General features: G+C 41.6%; 1 protein-coding gene across 1 annotated transcript in view; it reads right to left on the bottom strand.

Annotated features, from left to right (window-relative positions):
• Positions 1 to 22493, bottom strand: part of mgat4a (alpha-1,3-mannosyl-glycoprotein 4-beta-N-acetylglucosaminyltransferase A) — a 39752-nt gene that overhangs the window by 5321 nt on the left and 11938 nt on the right. Inside the window, exons 2-12 of the mRNA XM_085766183.1 lie at positions 19668 to 19835; positions 19012 to 19152; positions 8070 to 8203; positions 7895 to 7941; positions 7154 to 7267; positions 4768 to 4843; positions 3391 to 3505; positions 2080 to 2210; positions 1863 to 1970; positions 1689 to 1763; positions 651 to 769 (exon numbers count right to left, since the gene is read on the bottom strand). Coding sequence (XP_085622309.1) covers positions 651 to 769; positions 1689 to 1763; positions 1863 to 1970; positions 2080 to 2210; positions 3391 to 3505; positions 4768 to 4843; positions 7154 to 7267; positions 7895 to 7941; positions 8070 to 8203; positions 19012 to 19152; positions 19668 to 19835 — 1228 coding nt within the window. The remainder of the gene's footprint in view (positions 1 to 650; positions 770 to 1688; positions 1764 to 1862; positions 1971 to 2079; positions 2211 to 3390; positions 3506 to 4767; positions 4844 to 7153; positions 7268 to 7894; positions 7942 to 8069; positions 8204 to 19011; positions 19153 to 19667; positions 19836 to 22493) is intronic.

The following is a 22493-nucleotide window of genomic DNA, read 5'->3' as shown; positions in this document are numbered from 1 at the left end:
AGCAATACAGTCTGGCCGAGTGCAAACGGTGTCACTCAAAAGTAGAGGCGAGACACTTCAGAATCAGACAGTGGAACGGTGGATGGACTCTTTCCCACTCGCTGCCACTTACTTTCTTAGAGACTGACAGTCTCTCGCCGCACTCGCTAACATAATCTTTTGCGGGAGAAGTGGACACAATCACCGCAACGTTGACACATCGGCAAATATTATCGTCCTTTTTTCTTTTTTTTTTTGGTCTGCTCTCAGCCATCAGTCTATCATCAGCTATCAGGTCCCTTTATATTCACTGTCTCGCTCCTCTCTTTCTACCCCGGCTCCACAGAGAGTTGCATGCCGGCCTGAGAACGCTTATTTTAGAGCACTCTCATTAGCTCACCCTGATCCCCGGAGACACACTGCACACACACACACTGCACACATACACACACTCTAAAGCTAAACCTCAATCAGTGGAGGGAAGCACAATTTTGCCTCTGGCTGTAGGTGAAAATGTTACCTTCATAATAATAATAATAGTAGTACATATGTCGGGCTGTGCTCTACATGCTCTCCACAGTATTTGAATGTTAAAAGAGCTGCTCATTTTGCATTCAAATCATGTGGAGAACAGTAGCACACACTATAACAAAGTCCTCCGTCACGTTTACCTCTCTATGCTAACAGGTCTGTCAAATTTGAAGAGGACGTAGTCTCCTGTAGTCGGAGTAATGGCCCAGAAGAAGTCTTCCCCTAGGTACGTCTTCTCCAGCGTGTGACCCTGATAGACCTGTGAGACACAACACACATGTTTGGTTTTATATATTGATCACAGATTTACATGCAGACGTAACTCACAGGCGGCCATATTGGGTGAGGCAACTTGCTCTGACTCTGGCTGCACCAGATTGGTGATCCAGTCATCTGCACTCAAAAAAACTATTCATTACCCTGGGATATTTTGTCCGTATATAGCTATTACTTTAAATGGCCCATTGCCATAATCCCTATAGTTTTAGGTGTAGGTTCGTTACCTTTAATTGTCGGTTTAAGCTATTTCAAGAACAGCGGAGCAGAGCTGCGAGCTGCATTTCTTGGTTTCCCTCATCAAACTCATCAAATACACAATCCAACAACTCCAAAATGCTCTGGTGGACAAGTTGTGACCTGCACATTCACCACGCTATGAGATAATAATGCAACATTACAAGACAGAGTTGTTTTGCAGAGACTGCTTGGTGAAAGACTGCCCCCTACGGAAAAGCGCATCAGCGGTTTTGCATGAATTTACCTCGAAAACAACTCTGTCTCGTAACGCTCCGTTATTATCTCATAGTGATTGTGCAGGTCACAACTTGTTCAGAGGGAAACCAAGAAATCCCATTAGTAGCTCTGAGCAGCTCACGGCTCTGCTCCGCCGTTCTAAAAATAGCTTGCAATGAATTTTAAAGGTAACGAACCTACTGCTAAGACTATAGGGATTATGGCAATGGGCCAAATTATTCATGATTTGAAGTATGTAGTATCATAACAGCATTTGTGACGTTCATAACAAACCGAGTGAAAATCAAGTTCTGGTTATTTTAGTATGCTCTGAGGAAGCGAGTTGACTGAGCCAAGATGGAGGCCGTGTGGCAACGCCGTGTCATTAGGCAGCAGCATCAAGTCAGGCGAGCCATCTAGTCTTACGTATGTCTATGGGGTGATACCTTCATTGACGTGGAAACCTCGGCTGGGGGGTTGACGTGCATCTTGTGGAGCAGCGGCTTCAGGAAATCTTTATCCTACAGACACAGATGGAGAGAGGAGGTTAGTGCTGTTATCTCATTTTTTTTTCTACAGAAAGGAGCCAGCATCATTTTCAAGGGCCGTGTCGGACTCACTGTGAGTTTTTGGATCTTTCCGGCGAGAGACGAGTGGAGTCCCACGTGTTGAAACAGGGAGGGTCTGAACCGCACACGCAGGCTGGATTTCTGACGCTCGCAGTGTTTCTGGAAAAAAGCAGAGCGGTCGGAAATATCACACCTGTTCCTCCTCACACGCTGATTGCTCCATAATAATATCCAGTCCACACACAGTAACCACGGCAGCAGTGCTCACCGCATCTTTTTCAGGATTGCAGACTTTGACCCAGAGGATGTGGTCCAGCAGCCAGTCGATGGGCTTCTCCTTGTAGAACATGAAGATGAACTCGACGATGAGGTTCAGGTCTGGAGCCTGGAACATTTTCCCTGAAGGAAACGAGAGAGAAAGAAAGAGGAGGTTTTTTATTAGATGCTCACTGATTCTGCTCAGAAGAACCCAGCGTCATTAACAGCCAATTATTTGCAACGAGATGATTAAACCGTGAAGAGGACTTATGGGACTTGTTGCCACGCTGTAAATAAAAACAAGAGGAAGTATCAACTGGAATTAATATACGGCAAATTATTGTCTTCTCATGGAAACAATGTCTCTTGAAATATCAGATTAAGGCTGGAAACAGGAGGAAAATTGTTCCAGTTGCCTGCTTCAAACATCAAGTGTCCATTATGGGCAGATAACTACCGTAATGCATTTTCTGCCTGGTTTCACACACACTCCACTCAGATAAAGGACGATACGAATCTAATACAAAATGTTGACAATATCTTTTGCTTTTTATATCCCATCATCCATTATACCAGCTGTAACAAACCCTCCAGGGAACCAGAGTCCAGCTTAACAAATATTAAATCTTCTCAGTGTATTACAGCAATAAATTAGGGGTTAATCATCAGTCTAGTTAAACTCATTGATCTACAGTCGAACACTTTAATTTTAAACGCAGATCTGCACACAATTACAACTATACCCTCATTTAGGAACACACAGATTGCTAATTTAAAACAAAGTTGCAGATTATTAAAATACTCATGTGAGATTGTGTTTAGTTAATCACTAACAAATGGGCTCTGAAAAGAATCGTCATTGTTTGAGCCATTTATGTGCATGCTCAATTTGAATGAAAAAAAAAAAAAAAAAAAGGAAACAGAAGTTTCACTTGGACTAAAAATAAATCCTCATTCTTTATTTAGGCACTGTAGTGGCGTGCTCAATTTGGACTTGCATTTTCCTTTCCCAGCTAATTAATTTCACTTTACAATGACCTAGTTTTCAAAGTGATCAATATAATTTCCATACTGTTTTTCCTGGCCGCTCTGCTGTGCGTCTGCCAAAAGCTGGATTTGACTCACAATTTATGAACGCCTCGTCTATTGGAATGGAAAATACTGATATACTGTAATAAAAAATGAGTTGATAACAACCTTGTAGAAAATCATTAAAGTGAAGAATGTGAGTGTGTGTTTGACTTTGACATCAGATGATTACAGAGATCTGACTTCATCTGACAGGAAGCTGGATATTGATCGGGCGCTTAATGGACCGTACCAATGAAGCCCAGCTGAGAGAACTCCAGGATCATCCAGTCCTCCGACGAGAGCTGCAGGGCGAAGTTCTTCATGGTGGCAAAGTAGTTGGGCTTGGCCACGATGTCATCCTCCAGCTGACGGAGCAGGTGTAGTGTAGAGAAAGAAAACACAGCGTGAGAGAGCAGCAGACACTCGAACAGTTGGGAGTTTATCGCTGGTGGAATAAAAGGAGGAGAGAAGCAGCGGGGGAGACTCCTCTATGTTCACACGGGGACGTCACTCTGAACTAAACTAAAAAAAAAAACACAACGCTGAGTCACTACTACACTAAACTAGAGTAGCAGTATCTGTCAGAGAGGAAATACCTCTTCCCTCCAGTTGTGAGAAACACCCCATGCAGAAGACAAGAAAGACCGGAAATTTAACAACAGAGTTAAACAAAAACAGCCTGGGGCTACAATCTGGCATATTTTACATTCAAGTGTTCATAAATATGCATTGTCCCTTCTTTCTTCAATAAATTAAAATTGAAAAACATTAAATGGCTGGTGGTGGCAAATCAAAATGCCGAGCTTAAATATGCAAACTTTAACATTCACAAACTGGACGCCTTGTTTAATGCAGATAAGAACTGTAGAAGTCTGAGAGGATCGAGCTAAGAAGTAAAACTAGTTTCAGGCTGAACAATAAATGCACAGTAGCTCTGATAAATGGCTGAAACAATGCACACCGACTATATTTCAATTTTGATCAATATTTTGATCAATATTTCCATGTAGCCTCTGCTGGAGCAGTTTTTAAGGCACTACAACCATCTGTTTTACAACCATTTATGTGTAGTGTCATTTACCCGGTTTGTTGTTACTGTGAACCACTGTTCAATAAACTTTATTTGTCTGCACACACCTAGTGCAAGATAAGCTTTACCACATGGAGAAAAAAATACAATGAATAAAGAAGCAGCATCAGTGCAAAGAAAAAAAAACAGTAACACTTTATAATAAGTACACACTATTAAGCATTAGTTATTACAGTTAGTGCTTATCACTGATGAGTAAAACATTTTTACTGTGTTTATAAACTACATACTAATGAGAATTCATGTGTTATAAATGATGAATTCAGTATTTAATGCTGAACTAATGTTTAACTATGCTTAATAGTGTGTACTTATTATAAAGTGTTACATTTTTCTCTTTGCACTGATGCCGCTTCTTTATTCATTGTATGTTGTGGGTGGTAAAGCTTATCTTGGACTAGTTATGTGCAGACAAATAAAGTTTATTCAATTGAATTGAAGTGTGCAAACCAAGTTTTTTTTAAGCTGATATTTGTCATTAATTGTCTACATGGCTTTGTGTTGCAACACGTGACCGTAGAAACACTTATCACATACCTGGACGTAATAAACCCCTTTGTTCACCGCGTACATCATGAGGAAGGAATAGTCCAAATTCTGCTTCGTTCGCCATCTAAACAAACAAACAAAGCAGAAATCACATAATAAAATTCTACACATCTGAAATGTGAATATTATACAGGAAAGATTCCCAAACTCACTGCTTCACACTCACAAAGGAAAACTGTACAAGTCAGGCAACTCCCCAGTAAAGTGAATGTTTCACCAGCAGACTGTATTTGAATAATTTATAAACCGGTGCTGTCAAACCTATTGTTTGATCTGAATGATCTGCCCTCGTTGCAGTCTGACTCACTGCTGTTTGCCAAGGGGCTGCAGGTGTTCGTGATGCCTCCAGTCGACAGGTGTGGGAGATAACACACAGTGCACATGCTCCAAGACACACACACACACACACACACACCTAAACACACACTTAACTCACACTAGGTGAACAGATACCACTAACAAGGGAAGAAGGCTTGGATGTGCATGTATTAAAACTTCAGCCAGTTGGTTCAGTGTTGCTGCAGCATCAGCACTGAGCGAGTGTAATAAGCCTAAAGCCTCTGGACCGGCGTTTTTCTAAGTCTGTGCTGCGCTTCCCCCGCAGGGCGCCAGAGAAAAACCAAGCCTGGAAAAAAAAAACAAACTGAAACATCTCGTTAGCTAAACTCTGCTATGAAAAAATGCAATCGCCGACCTTTGCGCATCAAAGACGGAGAGCTCCACCAGTGACGAGCAGCCGGTTTCACACTAACACAGCTGTCATTCCCCCCTCATCCACGCACGCACATTGTTTGAATAGCAAAAACACACGCACACATCTGAAAAAGGGGACATGGCAGTGTGTGAGGTTTAAAATGAGGTGTGGTCGGACACATTGTTGTTGGCGCTCTCTTATCTTGAGGAAGCGGAAAGGTTACTGTAGGTGCCGCAGAATTTTTTACTGCTATTTTTTTTAGCAGCAGGCTGAAAATGTGCTTCACACGTTTGGATAAGTCAAGTCGAGCATCAGACAGAAATCCGCTGACAAAAGGTCAGAGATTCTTTGTGAGATGCTGTGTGTGTCTTCTTACTTCCTTTTAGAGCTATACACAACGCAGCGACCCTTCCTTGCCTACTCTAGACTATTAACGTGCGTCTGTGAGTGCACACATTAGAGATCTGGACTGTGTTATGTTTTAAACTCTTGTATATAGATTGTTAAACATCTTTAGCTCTTCTGGCACTGAGCTTCAGCACATTCAATTAAGGATAAAATCTTTTCACTGAAAGAGGGAACGTGATCACATCGAACCAGCTCTGGCCTCCTAACACTAGCTTCCTGTCCAATTTAGGATTGGTTTTAGGATTTTATTGTTTGTTTTTACGATTTTAAATGGCTTTTAAGACAGACTTTTAAGCCTTCAACTCCCAGTTAGAGTTACAAGGTCTTCAGACCAGCTTCTTTTAGAAAGTCCACGATCCAGATGCAAAAACGAAGGAGGTGACCGAGGCTTTGCAGTGGCGACTCCCAGGCTCTGGAATAAACTTTCCTTATTTATAAAGAGACCGCTGAAAACAAACATTCATTGCGAAAGATGCATCTATTCTCCTTCTCTGGAGCATGAATGTGTGTTTGTGTATGTCTGAACTGTTTTATTTCCTGTTTAATTGCATTGTGTGATCAGCTATGTACAACACTTTGGTCAACTACGGTTGTTTTTAAACGTGCTATAAAATTAAATGTGACTTTGACTAAAATAACTGAGTGCTGAGCAGGTTTACATCAGAATATGAGATAAACAATGTTCAAATCAAGTGGACAACTACACACACAACATCAAACAAAATAGAGAAACAAAACAACAACGTATCCTTTACTTCAGGTGTGGACTGTATAACAGATTCACGTTTGATCGGCAGAAGCTTCTGTGCTCACAAACATCCGACTGTTTCACGAGTACAAACCGCAACAAAAAACTGCACCGTAAACAGATTTCTAATGAAGCCGGTTGTAAGCCGACTATAAAGCGCAGATAAGTAGAGGAGATAATAAGAGCGAGCACTACAGAGAGAAAGAGATGGAGGGTGCTGCTGATGATGACCTTGATTTGACTTTGAGAAACGCCTGTGGAATACTAAGCACGGCAGAGCCTCCCTAAAAGCTCTCGCCGCCTCGCTGCCCCCCACCCCCCCTGACTCATCTCTCCTTTTTTTTTTCTGCAATCCTCATCACAGCTCCTCTGTATTTTTATATTTATCTCCAGGCTGCCTTTCTCTACATTTCCATAATGATTTCTATCACATTTTTTTTAGCTAATTAAGTGTCAGCACTGAACACACGGGTGACACAGCGGACGTCATGCCTGAGCGAACCGCTGCTGCTGCTGCTGCTTACCTCACTCTCTCTTTGGAGTCTCCAAAAGTCTCTTTGAGGTTGTTGAGGTCAGGATAATAAGTGGCTGGTGGGGAGATCACCTCCAGCAAGCCTGAACTCAGCTCTGTAGAAAAGCTGAACAAGGAGGAGAGGCGGTGTCACCAATGTAACAAGACGTCCTGCACGCTCTTTTCTCTGCTCTACAGGTGCATCTCAGTAAATAAGAATACAACTATAAGGTCAGTAGTCTTCGTCCATGATAGTGTCGCTACTGAAACAGACTAAGAGACCGTTTAAAGGCTCAAGAAGTGGGAGTTGAGATTTAATTAGCTGATTAGAGTGTGACACCAATAAGTTACAATAACAAACTTGGTAACCTTCTAATTTACAGGCGGCTAATTATGTAATAATTATGTGATAATGTCAAGAAATAGCCCAAAAATAACAAGTATTTGCGTAGTAATGTCAAGAAACAGCTTAGAAATAACGGTCAATTTCATAGTAATGTCATGTTTTTCATAAATTAGCGGCCTGTAAATTAAAAGGTTACCGCAAACTTTTTCATAATATTGTGTAACTGTTTGAGATACTGAATTTCTAAGCCGAAAAGACAGGAAATATTTCATTTTGTGTGTAACGTATCTATATAATATATGAGTTTCACTATTTGAATTGAACTACTGAAATAAATTAACTTTTCCATGATATTCTAATGATGCACCTCAATGTGTGTATTGTGAAGGAGTGAAAAGTAGTACTCACTCTTTCTCCAAGATTGCAACTACGCTGTGAACATAGTCCAGGTCAGTCTGCAGAGATCGAAGCAGAAGGAAACAGACGTTAAGACTCACAAACTTTTTTGTCATCGTTTTACTTTTGAATTCACTGTGAAAACCGCATCATGCACTCGGTGACTCATGTGACTGTGAGATCTCACCTCCCCGATGAAGACAATAATCACACAGTCTAGTTTCTCCTCCGGTGACAGCTTGTCTATGAGCGAGCGCAGGGTCTCTGACAGATAAGACTTCACCTTCCGCTTCACTGTGGGAATCCCCATCACCATGGTAACTGAGAAGAAGAAAAAAGGGGTCGGGTCAGAACAGGAAGAGGGGTTGATGTTTGATCAAGTGCGTGCACACTAAAAATACTGATCAGTGTATTTTTACACTGCAGGTAGTTTCCTGATGCATCTACATTAACCAAGCATTGTTCTCAATGAAAAAAGTTCATATATAATTCTGTTAACTTTCTTTTGGTCCAACAATTGTTGCCGTTTTATTGATTGGACTGAAATTACCTGGCATTTACTAAAAAACCCACTTACCACTATATTAACTTGAACTCTTATTAAACGCCACAATTAATTAATCGTAAAGATTCCTGAATGTCGTCACTTTCCAAAAAAGATTATGTTGAAACCATAATCAGCAGATGTGCACCAAAGTAAAGGTAAATGCACAGATACTGGTCCATTTACGTAACATTGAATTGGTAGGAATTTAGTGTCATTTGTAATTAAAAAAAAAAAAAAAAAAAGATTAAAATTAAAGCAGAAGTAAGTGGTCCGGTCGTTTTCGCTAATGCTGCGTTCCAGGCAGGCTTTTGAAATCGTAAATTACAGCTTCAAGTCACAACTTACGACTTTGTAGCGTTCCAGGCAACCCACTCGTGTTTTTCCGACCTGTTTTACCTGTGAAAGTCACTATAACGGCCACTCGTAACTTCCGACCGGTGAACTCGTACCAGATCGAACTGGTACCACTTCACGGTCGGAAAAATACGAGTTTCCTTGAACGCACCATAACAGTCCTCGTCCCTACGTCACCACATTCACGGCGTTCCTTGGCTGCACACACAGCCCTGCATGCCGTTCTCTCTCCTCATTGGATAAAAACTGTAGGATACGATAAATGTTTTCTCTTCGGCTCAGAGCAGAGCAGAGGGACTGACAGACCCGTGTTTCAGTCCAAACACTCTATGTAAGTGATTGCTGTCGGAAGATATAACTATTTAAGACTTATATTAACACAAATATATCACTTACTTCTGCTTTAACTTAAACATTTGATATATGTATGACAATTAATGACTTGAATATTTCAAACACTTTCCCTGGGAGATTAATAATTGGTCATAATTTAATAGAAACTTAAAATATTTTGTGTAAATAAGTCAAATTTAAGTCAAATTTTATTAAGGGATAACCCCTTGAGATGCATCATCTCGTCTTCCAGGGGGTCCTAAATATTTAGTAATGTAATTATATTTTGACTATATTTGATTTTACACATTAATAGTGTTGGGAAATTGATAAATGCATAATAATCGTGATAATCGTAATACCATGATTATTTCTCTGACAATACTTGTACCAAGAAAATCTACAATCGTGATATCCCTAAGTGTCTGCACAAACAACTGACAGCAAAACCCATGGTGATCATCATCATCATCTCTGAGCTAAAGAGAAACAGAGTACAGCTTCATGTGAGAGACCCAACAGGAAGACAAGAGCCTCTGTTGTCTTCTCCTTACTGCCTCTAGTGTAGTTTTATGGGGCCTGGAGCAGCTAAAACAGAGAGCCTCTTCTTTACGACCGAGAGATACAGTACAACAAGAGACTGAAGCAAGTCCCTCCCCCCTCCCCCACATAAAAAGAGTTCATTTAATGAAGTAAAAAAAACAAAAAAAAACAAGGATCACTTTCACTGAGGGGAGAGGCAAAGTGAAAGAGTACAGAGCGAGCCCACGCCGATGATGAGAAAACAAATGCAAGGATGGACATGTTTTCAGGCGGCTTATCTGACAATGAATCACTGTTTCGTCTTCCCAAGAAAAGGAAATTAGGGCCGTAGCACAGAACTGCCCCCTTATCTCGTGTGCTCTCTTTTTCATGTTTGGTTTTTATCTTCGTCCATGCGTGATGTATTTTTTTCTCCTTACTGACATCGAGCCCTCGGGTCAGAAACTACAGAAGGACACTGCTTTTATCTTTCATGCTTTCCAAGAGAAAGGAAAACAAACAAGCTTCTGTTTTGTCCTTAATGGAAGTTACAAACAACTTCCCCCTGTAGGGATGCTGATGTTTTGTGAGATACATGGACTGGGGGCTTATGTGTGTTTGTGTGTGTGCAGTGCATGCAGGGTCTGAAAGGGGAAAATATGCTGACGACTAGCTGAGGTGCTGTGGGGGGCACAAGGGGCCTCGACAAAAAGCACAGAGCGAGCTTGAGGTGCAGAACGAGTGGGTAAGCAGCAGCAGCAGCAGCAGCAGCAGCAGCAGCAGCAGCAGCAGCAGCACGACGGACCTGTGAGAGAGGAGAGGGTGCAATCCTCCAGAGTGATCTGTGCAGCGTGGAGAATCTGTCCCAGTTTTGCTTTGTGTTTCCTCATACAGAGCTCCACCATGTCGTATAGCGACACCCACCACCACCACCACCACCACCACACACCACCACCACCAAGAAAGTAGGTCGAGGATGAAAGGAGAATGTGGGAGGATGGAAAAGAGACAGAGAGTGACAGAATAAGGGAGGGTGGCAGACAGTGAATGAGTGATAATGCAGCAGCAGCAGCAGCCTGAGCAGGACCGACTCCAGGACTGCCCCTCCCCTCCCCTCGCCGTCGTCCCCTTGATCAGTCTGCCTGCTTCTCTCTGCCATCCTTTCATCTCCGTCAGAAAAAAAAGAAAGAAAAAAAAAAAGAGAGAGAGAGAGAGAGAGAGAGAGAGAGAGAGAGAGAGAGAGCTATCCACACGTCTGTCTGCTCCCCTTGTCACATCGGTGAAAATAACTGATTTGGCAGACCATACATTTAAAGGAAGCAAGTGTTTGGCTCCGTCTCTCTCTGTGCTTTCAACATCCAGTAAAAATACGTCCAGCTTTGTTGTTAGTTTAAACCTAATATGTAAATGTGTTCATTTTCCTGTTATGTAACCATGAGTACATGATATTTAGGGGAGGGGGTGGTGTCTGGGAACAAAATAACATCATTAAATCGCTGCTTGTTGTGTTTGAGAATAAGACACTCACCTTAACTTGAGCTAAGTTAGATCATCAGATATTTATCATATTAATTAATCATATTCAATCATCAGTGAAATATAGATAAAGTGTAACAGATAAAGATAAAGCGTACTACTATAATGAAATCAACGGATCTATTATATGGGTTGTTTTTGTGAGATGCAAAAAAGAAATAATATTAAACTGCTCCATTTTGAACAACAGGATGCATGAATTCATTTTCCTTAATCTGAAGCATGTTTGTTTGCCTTTTTGCACGAACAAGTTGGCCTTTGATTTTCCACTTCCCGGTTTAAAAGAAAGACCAGATGACTAATCAAATCTTTTTTGATGACTTTAAAAAAAAAAAAAAACCCTCTCATGTTATAATTTCTGCTTCTGTATCAAAAAAAACCAACACTCTCCAATACAAAGTGCTGCTGAGAGGCTGCAGAAAACTGTCTGCTTTGCTCTAATGACGAAAACCGAGGCTTTTTAAGGCATTCAGACTCTCAAGGTCTTGCCGGGGCTAATGCATGACACACTGTGTCTGTGTCTCTGTCTGTGTTTGCATATGGCAAGTGTGTTTTAAACTTTTGACCTTTTAAACCAAACTTGGCAGAGGAAAACCCACAATCAACAAAAAAGTGGATATAATTTTCCATGAGATCGTCATGTCTCTCAAAATTTATGGTATCTTGTTAATTTAAGTAGTGTTGTTCACCATTAATAACCCACCACAGCCAACATAAATCCTACTGCCTGCAGCCTATAGGTGTTGCATTATGCAGCCAGTGTATGCCAATGTATAGAGGGGGACATTTAATTAATCACTTCTAAAAGAACTTGGTTCAGAGTGAGTGTAAGTGAGGAGTAATTATAGACAATGACCACATATTCGTGTGACACGCTGCCTGACATGCATCCAAAACCGCCCACCTCTCTGATAATTACACTTCACTGTCAACAGCATGTGGGCATCATGATCATCACTCTGTGTACAGATATTTGCGTCCATAACGGTTCGCCCAGCGCAGTAAAGCTGCTCTGACATGCAATGCTGCTCATACTGTGGATGGAAAACAGAACCATGTCCTTTTTTTCCTTTCATTGCAACAATGTAGCTGGCCCGCACTGAAATAAAATAACACATTTTGATAATTACGTGATGGTTGAAAAGCTTTTGCTTGTGCTTGGTGATGTATTTCAACCAGAAGTGGCTGCATGTCGGTTGACGTTTGATATACAAGAAGAGTCAAGCACAGGCCAGCCATGTGTTAGTGTTGTGTGGTGTGTGTGTGTGTGTGTGTGTGTGTGTGTGTGTGTGTGTGTGTGTGTGTGTGTGTGTGTGTGTGTGTGTGTGTGTGTGTGTGTGTGTGTGTGTGTGTGACTTGAGCACCTGCAGAGTGGCCACTGAAAGTAATGAGTTTGAGATTAGATCTTTTTTTTCCCCATCAGATTGTGTTGATTAATTAATTGAGGTCACCACCTCTGCCATTCAAAGTGAGTGAGTAATCAGCCATGTTGGACCCTGTGCTCAGAGTACACAGGCAAAGTCAACAGAAGCAAGAATCCTAATCTGGTTTAACTAGAAAAGAATACACCGCCTTATTCAAATATACAGTTCACATTACTGTTGTTTGCTGTATTTCTTTGACTTCCAGCACTGAGTGGGAAGCTGTTGAGGGATTATCTTCTTGCCCAAATAGTCATTACAAAGGAAACTTCTACAGGACATCTGTACTCCTGAGTTATGAAATGAGTTAAATTATAGTATTCTCTTATTTACAGCTAAATCAGCACAAATTGGCAGGTACTGGCATCGACATTACCTGTAGCTTTCTCACTAATTAGCCATGTTGCCAGAAAATATATTAGCCCTGGGTTAGTTAGCCTCTAAACGGGAACTATACAAGTCTGGTTGCTTTTCAACTGTTTTGCTAACCCTCCTCCCAACCATGTGCATTTGTTTTTTAACAAAGCCGGCGAGAAAGAAATCCTTGGAGTGGTGGATAATGTTTTTTATCATGTACACGATGTATATGTGTCTTATCTGTCATAAACAAGAGATTACGGGTTACGGGGCGCATTTGTGTCGTGTTGTCGCAGAGACGAGAGCTGGGACACCGGGGCGGAGGTTCTGATCTTTCAAGGTTGGTTTTCGGCCAAGAGATGCTACGTGGAAGTTAGAGAGCCTTCATTCTCTCTTGTAACAAGTTACATGTCATTGATTTAACCATCACAATTACTCCAAAGCTGTCAAAAATGTAGCATAGTTAAGCTAAAAATATTGCACAGTTCCTCTTTAAAGCATCTTCAAAGAACTTTCATTTTGTGTTGGTTTTGCCGATCCCTGTGGACAAAAGTGGTAATGTTTTGCCGAAACAAAGACTGCATTTCCCATGAGCTCTAGCACGTACTGTCGTAGAAAAACTCTTATCTGGCTTGTGTGTGTTGTCTCCGGTCAGAGTGCCGTAAATCGTTTCGTCCGGTGGACCGACCCGACCACTGCCTCCCCAAGGCAAAGAGTTACACTATTTAGAAATAGCTCATCTTCACACCAATGGCCTCATTTGCTGCTGTAGGTCAAACAGAGACATCAGCAGAAACAAGAGACTTTTGTGTATTCAGTTATAAATTCTTTGTAAGGGCTTTAAAGTAGAACTGGTCGCTTTTCCACTGTTTTGCTAACCCTCGTCCTGGTCATGTGCATTTGTTTTCAACGAAGCTTGCAAGAAATCAATCAAAAGAGCGCTGGATATTTATATATCATCATCCATTCTCCCTCATAACAAGTTATGCCATTTATTAAACCATCACAATTACTCCAAAGCTGTTTAATTAAGGTAAAAATGTAGCATAGTTAAGATACAAATCCTGCATATTTCCTCTTTAAGCAAAAGCTGCTGTTGGATCAGCAGGGACTCAGGCACTGAGCAGCTTCAAAACCAACTCTTAAGAAACCTAAAGGATGATGTCAGAGCGGCTCCGTCCATCTTTATTCACACTCTGTGGCAGAAATGTGACCGTCAACACTCTGCTGCTGAGGCCCGATGGCAGAAGAACGAGAAGTAACAAAAACAGCAGCTGAAGGACATTCAGATTCGCGAGAAAAGGAGTGTGAAGAGAAAATCTTCTGGCTGGTCGGGATAAACAAATTCTCGAATACAGCTGACGTTGCTTGGTAACAAAGAAAGTAGCAACTGTGTGAAAAAGGCACAAGTTGGATGGTGGGAGACTTGCTGGAGGCCATGTGTGTGTTTGGAGCTAGCAAAGCTGTGTTTACAATAACGCCCTTGTAGACTTTTTTTTGTGAAAGGGTATTCAGTCAGGGTTAGGGCCCACTCACATCATTTCAGGCCCCTTTTCAGCCCTGGCATTAAAATGCGTTTCCACATGCATTTCAAGTGACCACTCCTGCTCACTTCCTTACCCGTTTATGCAAATAAATAGGCTACGTACATGCAAATCAACCTGTGACACCACCAATGCATTTGGGTAAACGGAAATGATCTGTTTTTAATAACAAAGTGCATTGCTGTTTTTAGCAAGTCAGATTATGACCGACAGGCCTGTTTGTCCAGAGTGAGAGAGAGAGTGAGAGAGAGAGAGGGAGGGAGGGAGGGAGGGAGGGAGGTGGGAGCTCTGCAATGAAATGAGGTTCCAGCCATTTGAAATAGTCTTAAATATAAATAGAAAATCAATATCTTGTGGTCAATGATGTTGTGGCAGGCCATCACAAATAAATCAATGAGTGGGGAACAGTGTGAGATGTTTAAAAATACTTTGGTTTAGGGCTGGACAACTGGATTTTGACAGGGTTTCCACTCTTTTCTGGAAGTAATTTTCCAGGACATTTTCAGCTGCTACAGTCTGACAGACATCTAATCACGCCAATACATCCCCCATCCCATTCTGTGTGTTCTTTTTGACAGTTGTACCTTGTTTTGTACATTTAACCAGTTTGTTTTTATGTTTATTCCTCTCTCACTCCCAGAAGTCTGATTTAAGGAGTGCAGTCTATGGCTCTAACTGAAAATGAAATAATCTGTTACATGCTTAGAAATTATAACAAACAACACTTTTGTTTTTAAAGCACTCCGCTGCTCCTCTATCTGTCACTCAGCAGAGATAACTCTCATGCTAGCAGTCCAATACTGGAAACACTCATCAACTCAAAGTCTCTAGTTTTCTTTGGAAAAGAAATCCTTGGTGGGGTCTGAAAAAGTCAAATAGAGCTCTGGTAGCTGATGTCACAATGTGATAAATAATTTTCCAGGACAACTCAAGCTTTTCCAGGACATTTGACTAATTTTCCATGTGTTTTCTATGACTGGAAAATTGGTCAACCATTTTCCAGGTTTTGCAGGTTTTCCAGGACGCATGGGAACCCTGTTTAATTGATCCAAACAATCTCAAAACGTTATGATATAATCGAAGAACGATTATTTTGTCATTTTCCTAGACTACTGGGATTTTATTCTGAAGAACAGTCCTTCTACCCACATGTGTCAGTTAATTCACAAAAGCAAATGTAGTGATTTGTTGTTGGCTGGTTAGTTAGTTAGTTAGCTCCTCTGGCCTGTTGTTGCTGGGTCATTAAACGTGCAGGTTTTTGGCACAATCAATCAACCCCCACCCCAATATACATAAATAGTCAGCATGCTTTGAACAAAATAATCGTGATTATGATTTTGCCATGGGACATAATCGTCCAGCCCTACTTTGCTTCATTACAAGACTGCAGCTGGACAGAAGACATGTGGGTGCACCCTCGTAGGAGAATGTGGATGTACAGTATGTGATCCAGACCCCCTCGAGAAGTGAAGCGGTTTGTGCGACTGGATCTGAAAATATGTCCTAAATGCATCTAGGATGCATCCACACCTGTACCTGGAGCTGCCTCCTTGTGGTTGGATCACCCGAGACACATGTTCACGCCAGGTCTGAACAAGGCCAGAGATTCTCTGAACTCCCTTCTTCCCATATTCTTGTTCAATTTTAAGTGGGATGATGTCCTAATTTGCACAGCTATAAATATCCCAATGTCAGATATGCTTAGACCAGCAGAGAAACAAGAGAGAAAGGGAAAAAAAAGAGAGATACTGAGTTAGACTGAGAGGAACAATTTGCAGCAGAGGAACACTGAGGGAGGGGCCTCGAGGCAGAAGTTGCCAGTGGCCACTCAAGTATGTCATGTGGCATGCACGAGTGGTGGAGGGTCAAAAAGCCTGTGTAGCAGCTGTGCTACTGCTTCCTGATAGCTGTAACCTCCAGCCTCTCTGTGCACACACTGAACACAATTGACAGTGCTTTAAGGGCAGGAAGCGGGTGAGAACAAAGCAGTTGGCAACACAACACAACAAACTCCTCATTACCACTGGCTAGACGTTCTTTCTCAGATGTCAAAAAGAATACTATTAAAAAAAAAAAGTCCTAAAAGCTTGACTGGCATCGACTTGGAAAGGTGGCTACAATAGACCTCGCATTTTTCTTTTTTCCCGTGGGAATACCTCACACTCATTGATCAACCAGGCTGCAGGCCAGAGACAAGCAGCTCCTGTTTGCCCCCAACCTGTCCCTCCTTCTTTTCCTCTAATTCGTCTGGGGCCTCTCCTCCTCTCCCCCTCAGTCACTGTCATTAGGAATGTGGAAACACTATTTGAGATGTTCGGTCCCTAAACTCACCTCCCCTGTGCCCCAAATTCAATTCACCTTTCACACTCACAATGCCAGACAAATAATCCTCTTAGAGTGAACCTGATATAGCAGAGGTCATATACGCTTTGATGGGGCTGCTTGAGTGGGGGGAAACGGAAAAAGCTTGAAATGAAAATGGGGTTGTTGAAAACAGGACTGAAGACAAAAGAACCACACATGGGTGAAATACCCCTCATTAAGGGTGGGGTGGCCAACGAATGACAGACTAGAGTGTAGACGGGACAAATTGTGCGGCAAAAATGTGGTCGCTATTATAGTGAAGTGAGATTATATGTTATGGAAATTTGAATTGCTAAATGTACAGAGGCCTCCATCTCTTCCTCTTAAAGGGATAGTTCACCCTAGAATGATATTTCGCTCATTATCTACTCACCCTCATGTTGACTAAGGGCTGGAAGAAGTTTCAGAGTCCACCGTCCCTTCTCTGAGTTACAGGGGGTCTTGGCGTAGCAGTGCATGTCCATATAACGGTTGCAAAGGGACACCAGAGCTCTTCGTAAAAAAACACACACAAGAAAACATCCAAATACCTCCATGATGCTCGTATGTAATGTCCGTCTTGTGCTGAAGCCCCAAATTGCGTAATTGTCCCGAAAAAAATTAAATAAGTCTATATTTTAAGCTTGTTTGTAGCGGAAGCTTCTCGAAGCTCCTCTTCCTGGTCCGTCCAAATCTCGCGTGATTTGCGCCGGCGTCAGTGCGGTTACTGCGAATCACGCGAGATTTGGACGGACCAGGAAGAGGAGCTTCGAGAAGCTTCCGCTACAAACAAGCTTAAAATATAGACTTATTTAATTTTTTTCGGGACAATTACGCAATTTGGGGCTTCAGCACAAGACGGACATTACATACGAGCATCATGGAGGTATTTGGATGTTTTTTTGTGTGTGTTTTTTTACGAAGAGCTCTGGTGTCCCTTTACAACCGTTGCATTGAAATGCACTGCTACGCCAAGACCCCCTGTAACTCAGAGAAGGGACGGTGGACTCTGAGAATTCTTCCAGCCCTTAGTCAACATGAGGGTGAGTAGATAATGAGCGAAATATCATTCTAGGGTGAACTATCCCTTTAAAGGGATAGCTCAACATTTTGGCACATTGGCCCATTGCCATAATCCCTATAGTCATAGCAGTAGGTTCATTACCTTTAATTGTCGGTGCAAGCTATTTTTAGAACGGCGGAGCAGAGCCGTGAGCTGCTCAGAGCTACGCTACGGAGGCTCATGGGATTTCTTGGTTTCCCTCAATCAAACTCATCAAATACACAATCCAACAACTCCAAAACGCTCTGGTGGACAAGTTGTGACCTGCACATTCACCACAATATGAGATAATAACTGAACGTTACGAGACAGAGTTGTTTTCGAGTTATATTCATGCAAAACTACTGATGCGCGTTCCTGTTGAGGACAATTTTTCTGCAAGCAGTCTCTGCATTTGCCTTGAAAACAACTCTGTCTCGTAACGTTGTGTTATTATCTCATAGCGTGGTGAATGTACAGGTCATAACTTGTCCACAAGAGCATTTTGGAGTTGTTGGATTGTGTATTTGATGAGTTTGATGAGGGAAACCAAGAAATCCCATGAGCCTCCGTAGCTTGGCTCTGAGCAGCTCGCAGCTCTGCTCTGCCGTTCTAAAAATAGCTTGTTCCTAAAGCTATAGGGATGGCAATGGGCCAATTTGCCAAAATGTTGAACTATCCCTTTAACTTTGTAATTTCATCTTTAGTTTATGGGTACCGCTTTTCAAACCAACAATGCCTCACAGGTCCATAAAAAAAAGAGAAGACAATTTCAACACACCAAGTGCAAGCACACATCAGAAAAACAAAAGAATTGAAATAAAGATTGAAATCTTTACTCAATCAAACTAAGAGGCCGGATGCAAAATGCGCTAATTAAACAGGAAATTACACTGTACATATACTATAATTAACTTCAGCTCTGCAAATGTTGTTCACTTAAGTATTATTACAAAGCTCAGCCCAGAGGGGATACTTGTTGTGAACTAGTCACCGGCTGACAACTTGTTGAGACTTGGCTCCGTCCCGTGTGTGATGAGCCTCTCAGGAGCTTTTTACTGTGTTTTCCTAGGACGACCATACACACATGTACTATGTAAGTGCAGTGAGTGTTCGTATGAGCTGCTCACCTCCAGTGCGGCCAAGGCCAACCTGCACGGCAGGATGTAGGCTGCCGTCATTGTTGAGAAGGTGAGGCAGGTGGTGGTAGATATTTGGCACCTGGAGCTGTTTCCTATTTGCGAGCTCCTTCAGTAGTTTCTGTGTCTCGTCTGAAAGCAGCAACAGAGGAAGAGGTTAAGTTGAGCCCTTGTCTTTGTTTTATTAAATGATGACAGAAGTTGAATTATGCAGACTTTTTAAGCCATCACTTGTTGACACCAAAGTGCACTGGTGGAACAGCGAGGCCATGTCGACTACAACATCATTGAATGAAATATTTAGTGATGTACTGACTTACACAGTTGTTTCTGAGAATTTAAAGACTCACTAGCTGCAGGCCCCACACTATGTTTGTAACTTACACTATGAGTGCATGTAAAAGTTCATTATATGTAATCTTCTTCTTATTTTTCTGGATTTAATAACCCACCCAGTGGCAATTAAGGGTTAATGAACACAGACTTCACACAGAGGAAGTTTGGGGAAACCCTTCCACAATAAAAAATAGACACATAAAAAGTCTGTTTCATTTCATTTTTTCATAAGAAACGACTTTAGGTGCCTCCGCTGAGAACTTCCTTTGAATCAAATACAATCAATGAGTCTTTGTGCACCTGTCAGTTACCTGAGAAGTTTGTGAGAGCATCTTTGCTGTTGTTCGTCTCTGCAATGGCACGTCTGAACTGCTCAAGGATGTTGTTGAGCTCAGACGATCGCTGCAGCGTCCTGTGTTCAGCCACACGAAGGCGCTCTTTCAAGGCATGGAACTCCCGCTGGTAAGCTACCAGCTTCTCTGTGAGGGAAATAAAAAGCAGAGGGGGGTTAATTAGCAGGGGACAACAACATGCATACTGTGAATTTCCAACAAAACATAAAAGTTAATCACCTGAAAGAGTGCAAACGAAAAAGGAAACCCATTACAGTGATGTGTTTTGTAAATCTGGCTCTGACAAAATGTATTGGATGTGACATTTTTATATTTCACTGCCTCATTTAGGCGATCCAGTGCAGCTTATATTTCACTTTAGTGAAGCCAGAAAGTCGTCCGTTACGGCAGTGAAACCTTAACTAGAAATCATTCATAAAGTGCTCACTTCCACATCGCACCTTGCATGAAATGTGATGCGTTATTCAAATATGAGACTTGGATGTGGATCAAAACACCGGGAACAATAGAAGTCGTCAAGGTGAAGGAGATGCCAGCACTCGATTTGTCTTGATATGTAATATGGGGCAAACAACAGACACATTATCAGTTTATAACAGCTGCGAACCGTTATCTGCACATAAAACAGACTATATATAGTATATATATACAAACACCTTGCGTAATCATGATGAGGTTCATCTGTGAGCAACCACAGAGGAAGTGGCCTTACGTCAGCAGCAACACAGGTTCACACGAACACACTCATACACCATCTCTGATAACTCAACAACACACAAAAGGCAGACACAATGGAGAAGAAAGAAAACATCCATTCTTAGAGATGATCCCAAATATAAAATGTGCACAAAACTGTCCAGTACAGACTTCAGAATAAAAGTCTGTCCACTTTGGGAATACACATCACACAAAGAGTAGACGCAAAAGTTGAGTCAATATGACTTCACTTCATGACTTGTACGACTTGTTGTACATTTTCTATCAAAAAATAGGTTCTTTATTATCACAAACCACAATAAATGTTGTTGTGTTGTAAGGATATATTGACTAAGCAGCTTTTTCAGCTCTCTCTTTCAAGTGGTTACAAACATTTACGGTAATCTGATGTTTTCTGAACGGGTTTTACGGGAGCGGTTGGGAATGTAGCACAGTGGATCTGTAGAGCACTTCAAGTCAAGGAGCCGAGGTAATTCAGAGAGATACTTTTTCAATTTTCTGAACCAGGATTTCTCAAGATTGTGCAAGGATTTAAAGCAAATGTCTGAAGTACAGCGGTACCTGGTGATAATGTCGCCAGTGATACAGCACTCAGCAGCAGCCATTTATTGGAAATTACTAACTGGCTGGTTTTGACGGGAAATTGCTTTTGAGGGTTGGAGGCAGTTTTCTGCAAAAACCCGAGGAAGCTGGTCTTTGGTGAACTGTTATCAGGAAGCTAAAGCGGTTGGACGGGAGGTTTGAGTGACACGGCTGATAAATTCTACGTAAAAGGGCTGAGCTGTGGTCTGTCGAAGGGATGAGGTCAAAGACTTTATCAGATCAGCTATTTACAACACAGTGAGTCAGTCTGGGTACTTATCCTACTTACTCGGTTATTACTAAGTTGTTTTTTATTGCTTTGAGTTCTCAGGCATTTTTTTTTTTTGTAAGTGTGTGTTTTTTTGGGTTTTTTTTTTTTTTTTAAAGTGGCCTATAAATAAAGTTTATTAAATTGCCTTTTTGGGTGGAAAATCCAAATTAAATAAAACTAAAAGCCAATAAAATGTCTGCCGCTGGCTGATATGCCTTAAAATGTGACGATATTAGCAGCACAGACTTGATTTTGTTCCAAAATAAAGTTATAAATTAAAGGGAGTACAAAAGAACACCTCAAGTCCACATACTGTATAGATGTGTATGTGTGTGTATGTCTATGAGAGAGAGATAAAGGGAGAGAGGGGTGGGGTTGTGTCCTGTCTCTGATCTTCCTCTGCTGCTGGATTTATTTTCAGAGAGCCTTCGACTCCAACAAAACCCCCCGACTCCCTTTATCTTCTCCTCTCCATCACTCTCCGACTGAGCTGAGCTATTGTCCATCCACTCTGCCCCTTGCTCCTCTGTTTTTTTTTCCACAGAACCATGTTGTTCTTCATGAATGCTGATCTCTCAGACACACAGACAGATGCTGTCATTTTGCCCAAAACCTCAAGAAAAAAGGCAGATTCAACCCTCAGAAAGAAAACACTTTCATCTTCACATCAGCCCTTTGATGGTTCGACTCCAGGTCTGTGGAGATGAAACCAAACCTGTAATTCTACCTTGAAAAGAAAGAAGAGGCACAGAGCATCACAGACCATAAAGTCAATAAGGTTTCTACTAAACTCAATGTTTCCCATGTATATATATATATATATATTCACAAATTGGACATTGGACAATGAAATAATCCATACTTGTTTTGTTTTTTGCCTCATTTTCTATATCATATTCAAGACACTCTGCTGGTATACAGCCACTCAGTGATGGCTTGGGCACACAAATCTTTTAAACAATTAAGACTACCTGAGGTCTGGATTACATCTATTCAATCTCATTATTCCTCTCTGCTCTCCAGAACCATGCGTTGTGGGGGGGAAGGGCTAAGTGGCTCTGCTCGGTCTTTGAGCTTTACATCCTCTCCTCTCTTTTTCTTAAGACTGTCTCATTCTTTCCTCTCCATTTCATACCTTTTTAAACATTTTTTGTGTCATGTCGTGTAGTACTCTCTACGCTTTTGCACTTTCCATTCTTGCATAAATTATTGTC

The sequence above is a fragment of the Trachurus japonicus genome, chromosome 21 (genome assembly GCF_045865225.1).
Source record: "Trachurus japonicus isolate A0001 chromosome 21, Traja_1.0".
Classification (NCBI taxonomy): Eukaryota; Metazoa; Chordata; class Actinopteri; order Carangiformes; family Carangidae; genus Trachurus; species Trachurus japonicus.
The sequence above is the reverse complement of the archived record's forward strand: the minus strand, read 5'-3'. Positions and strand labels throughout refer to the sequence as shown.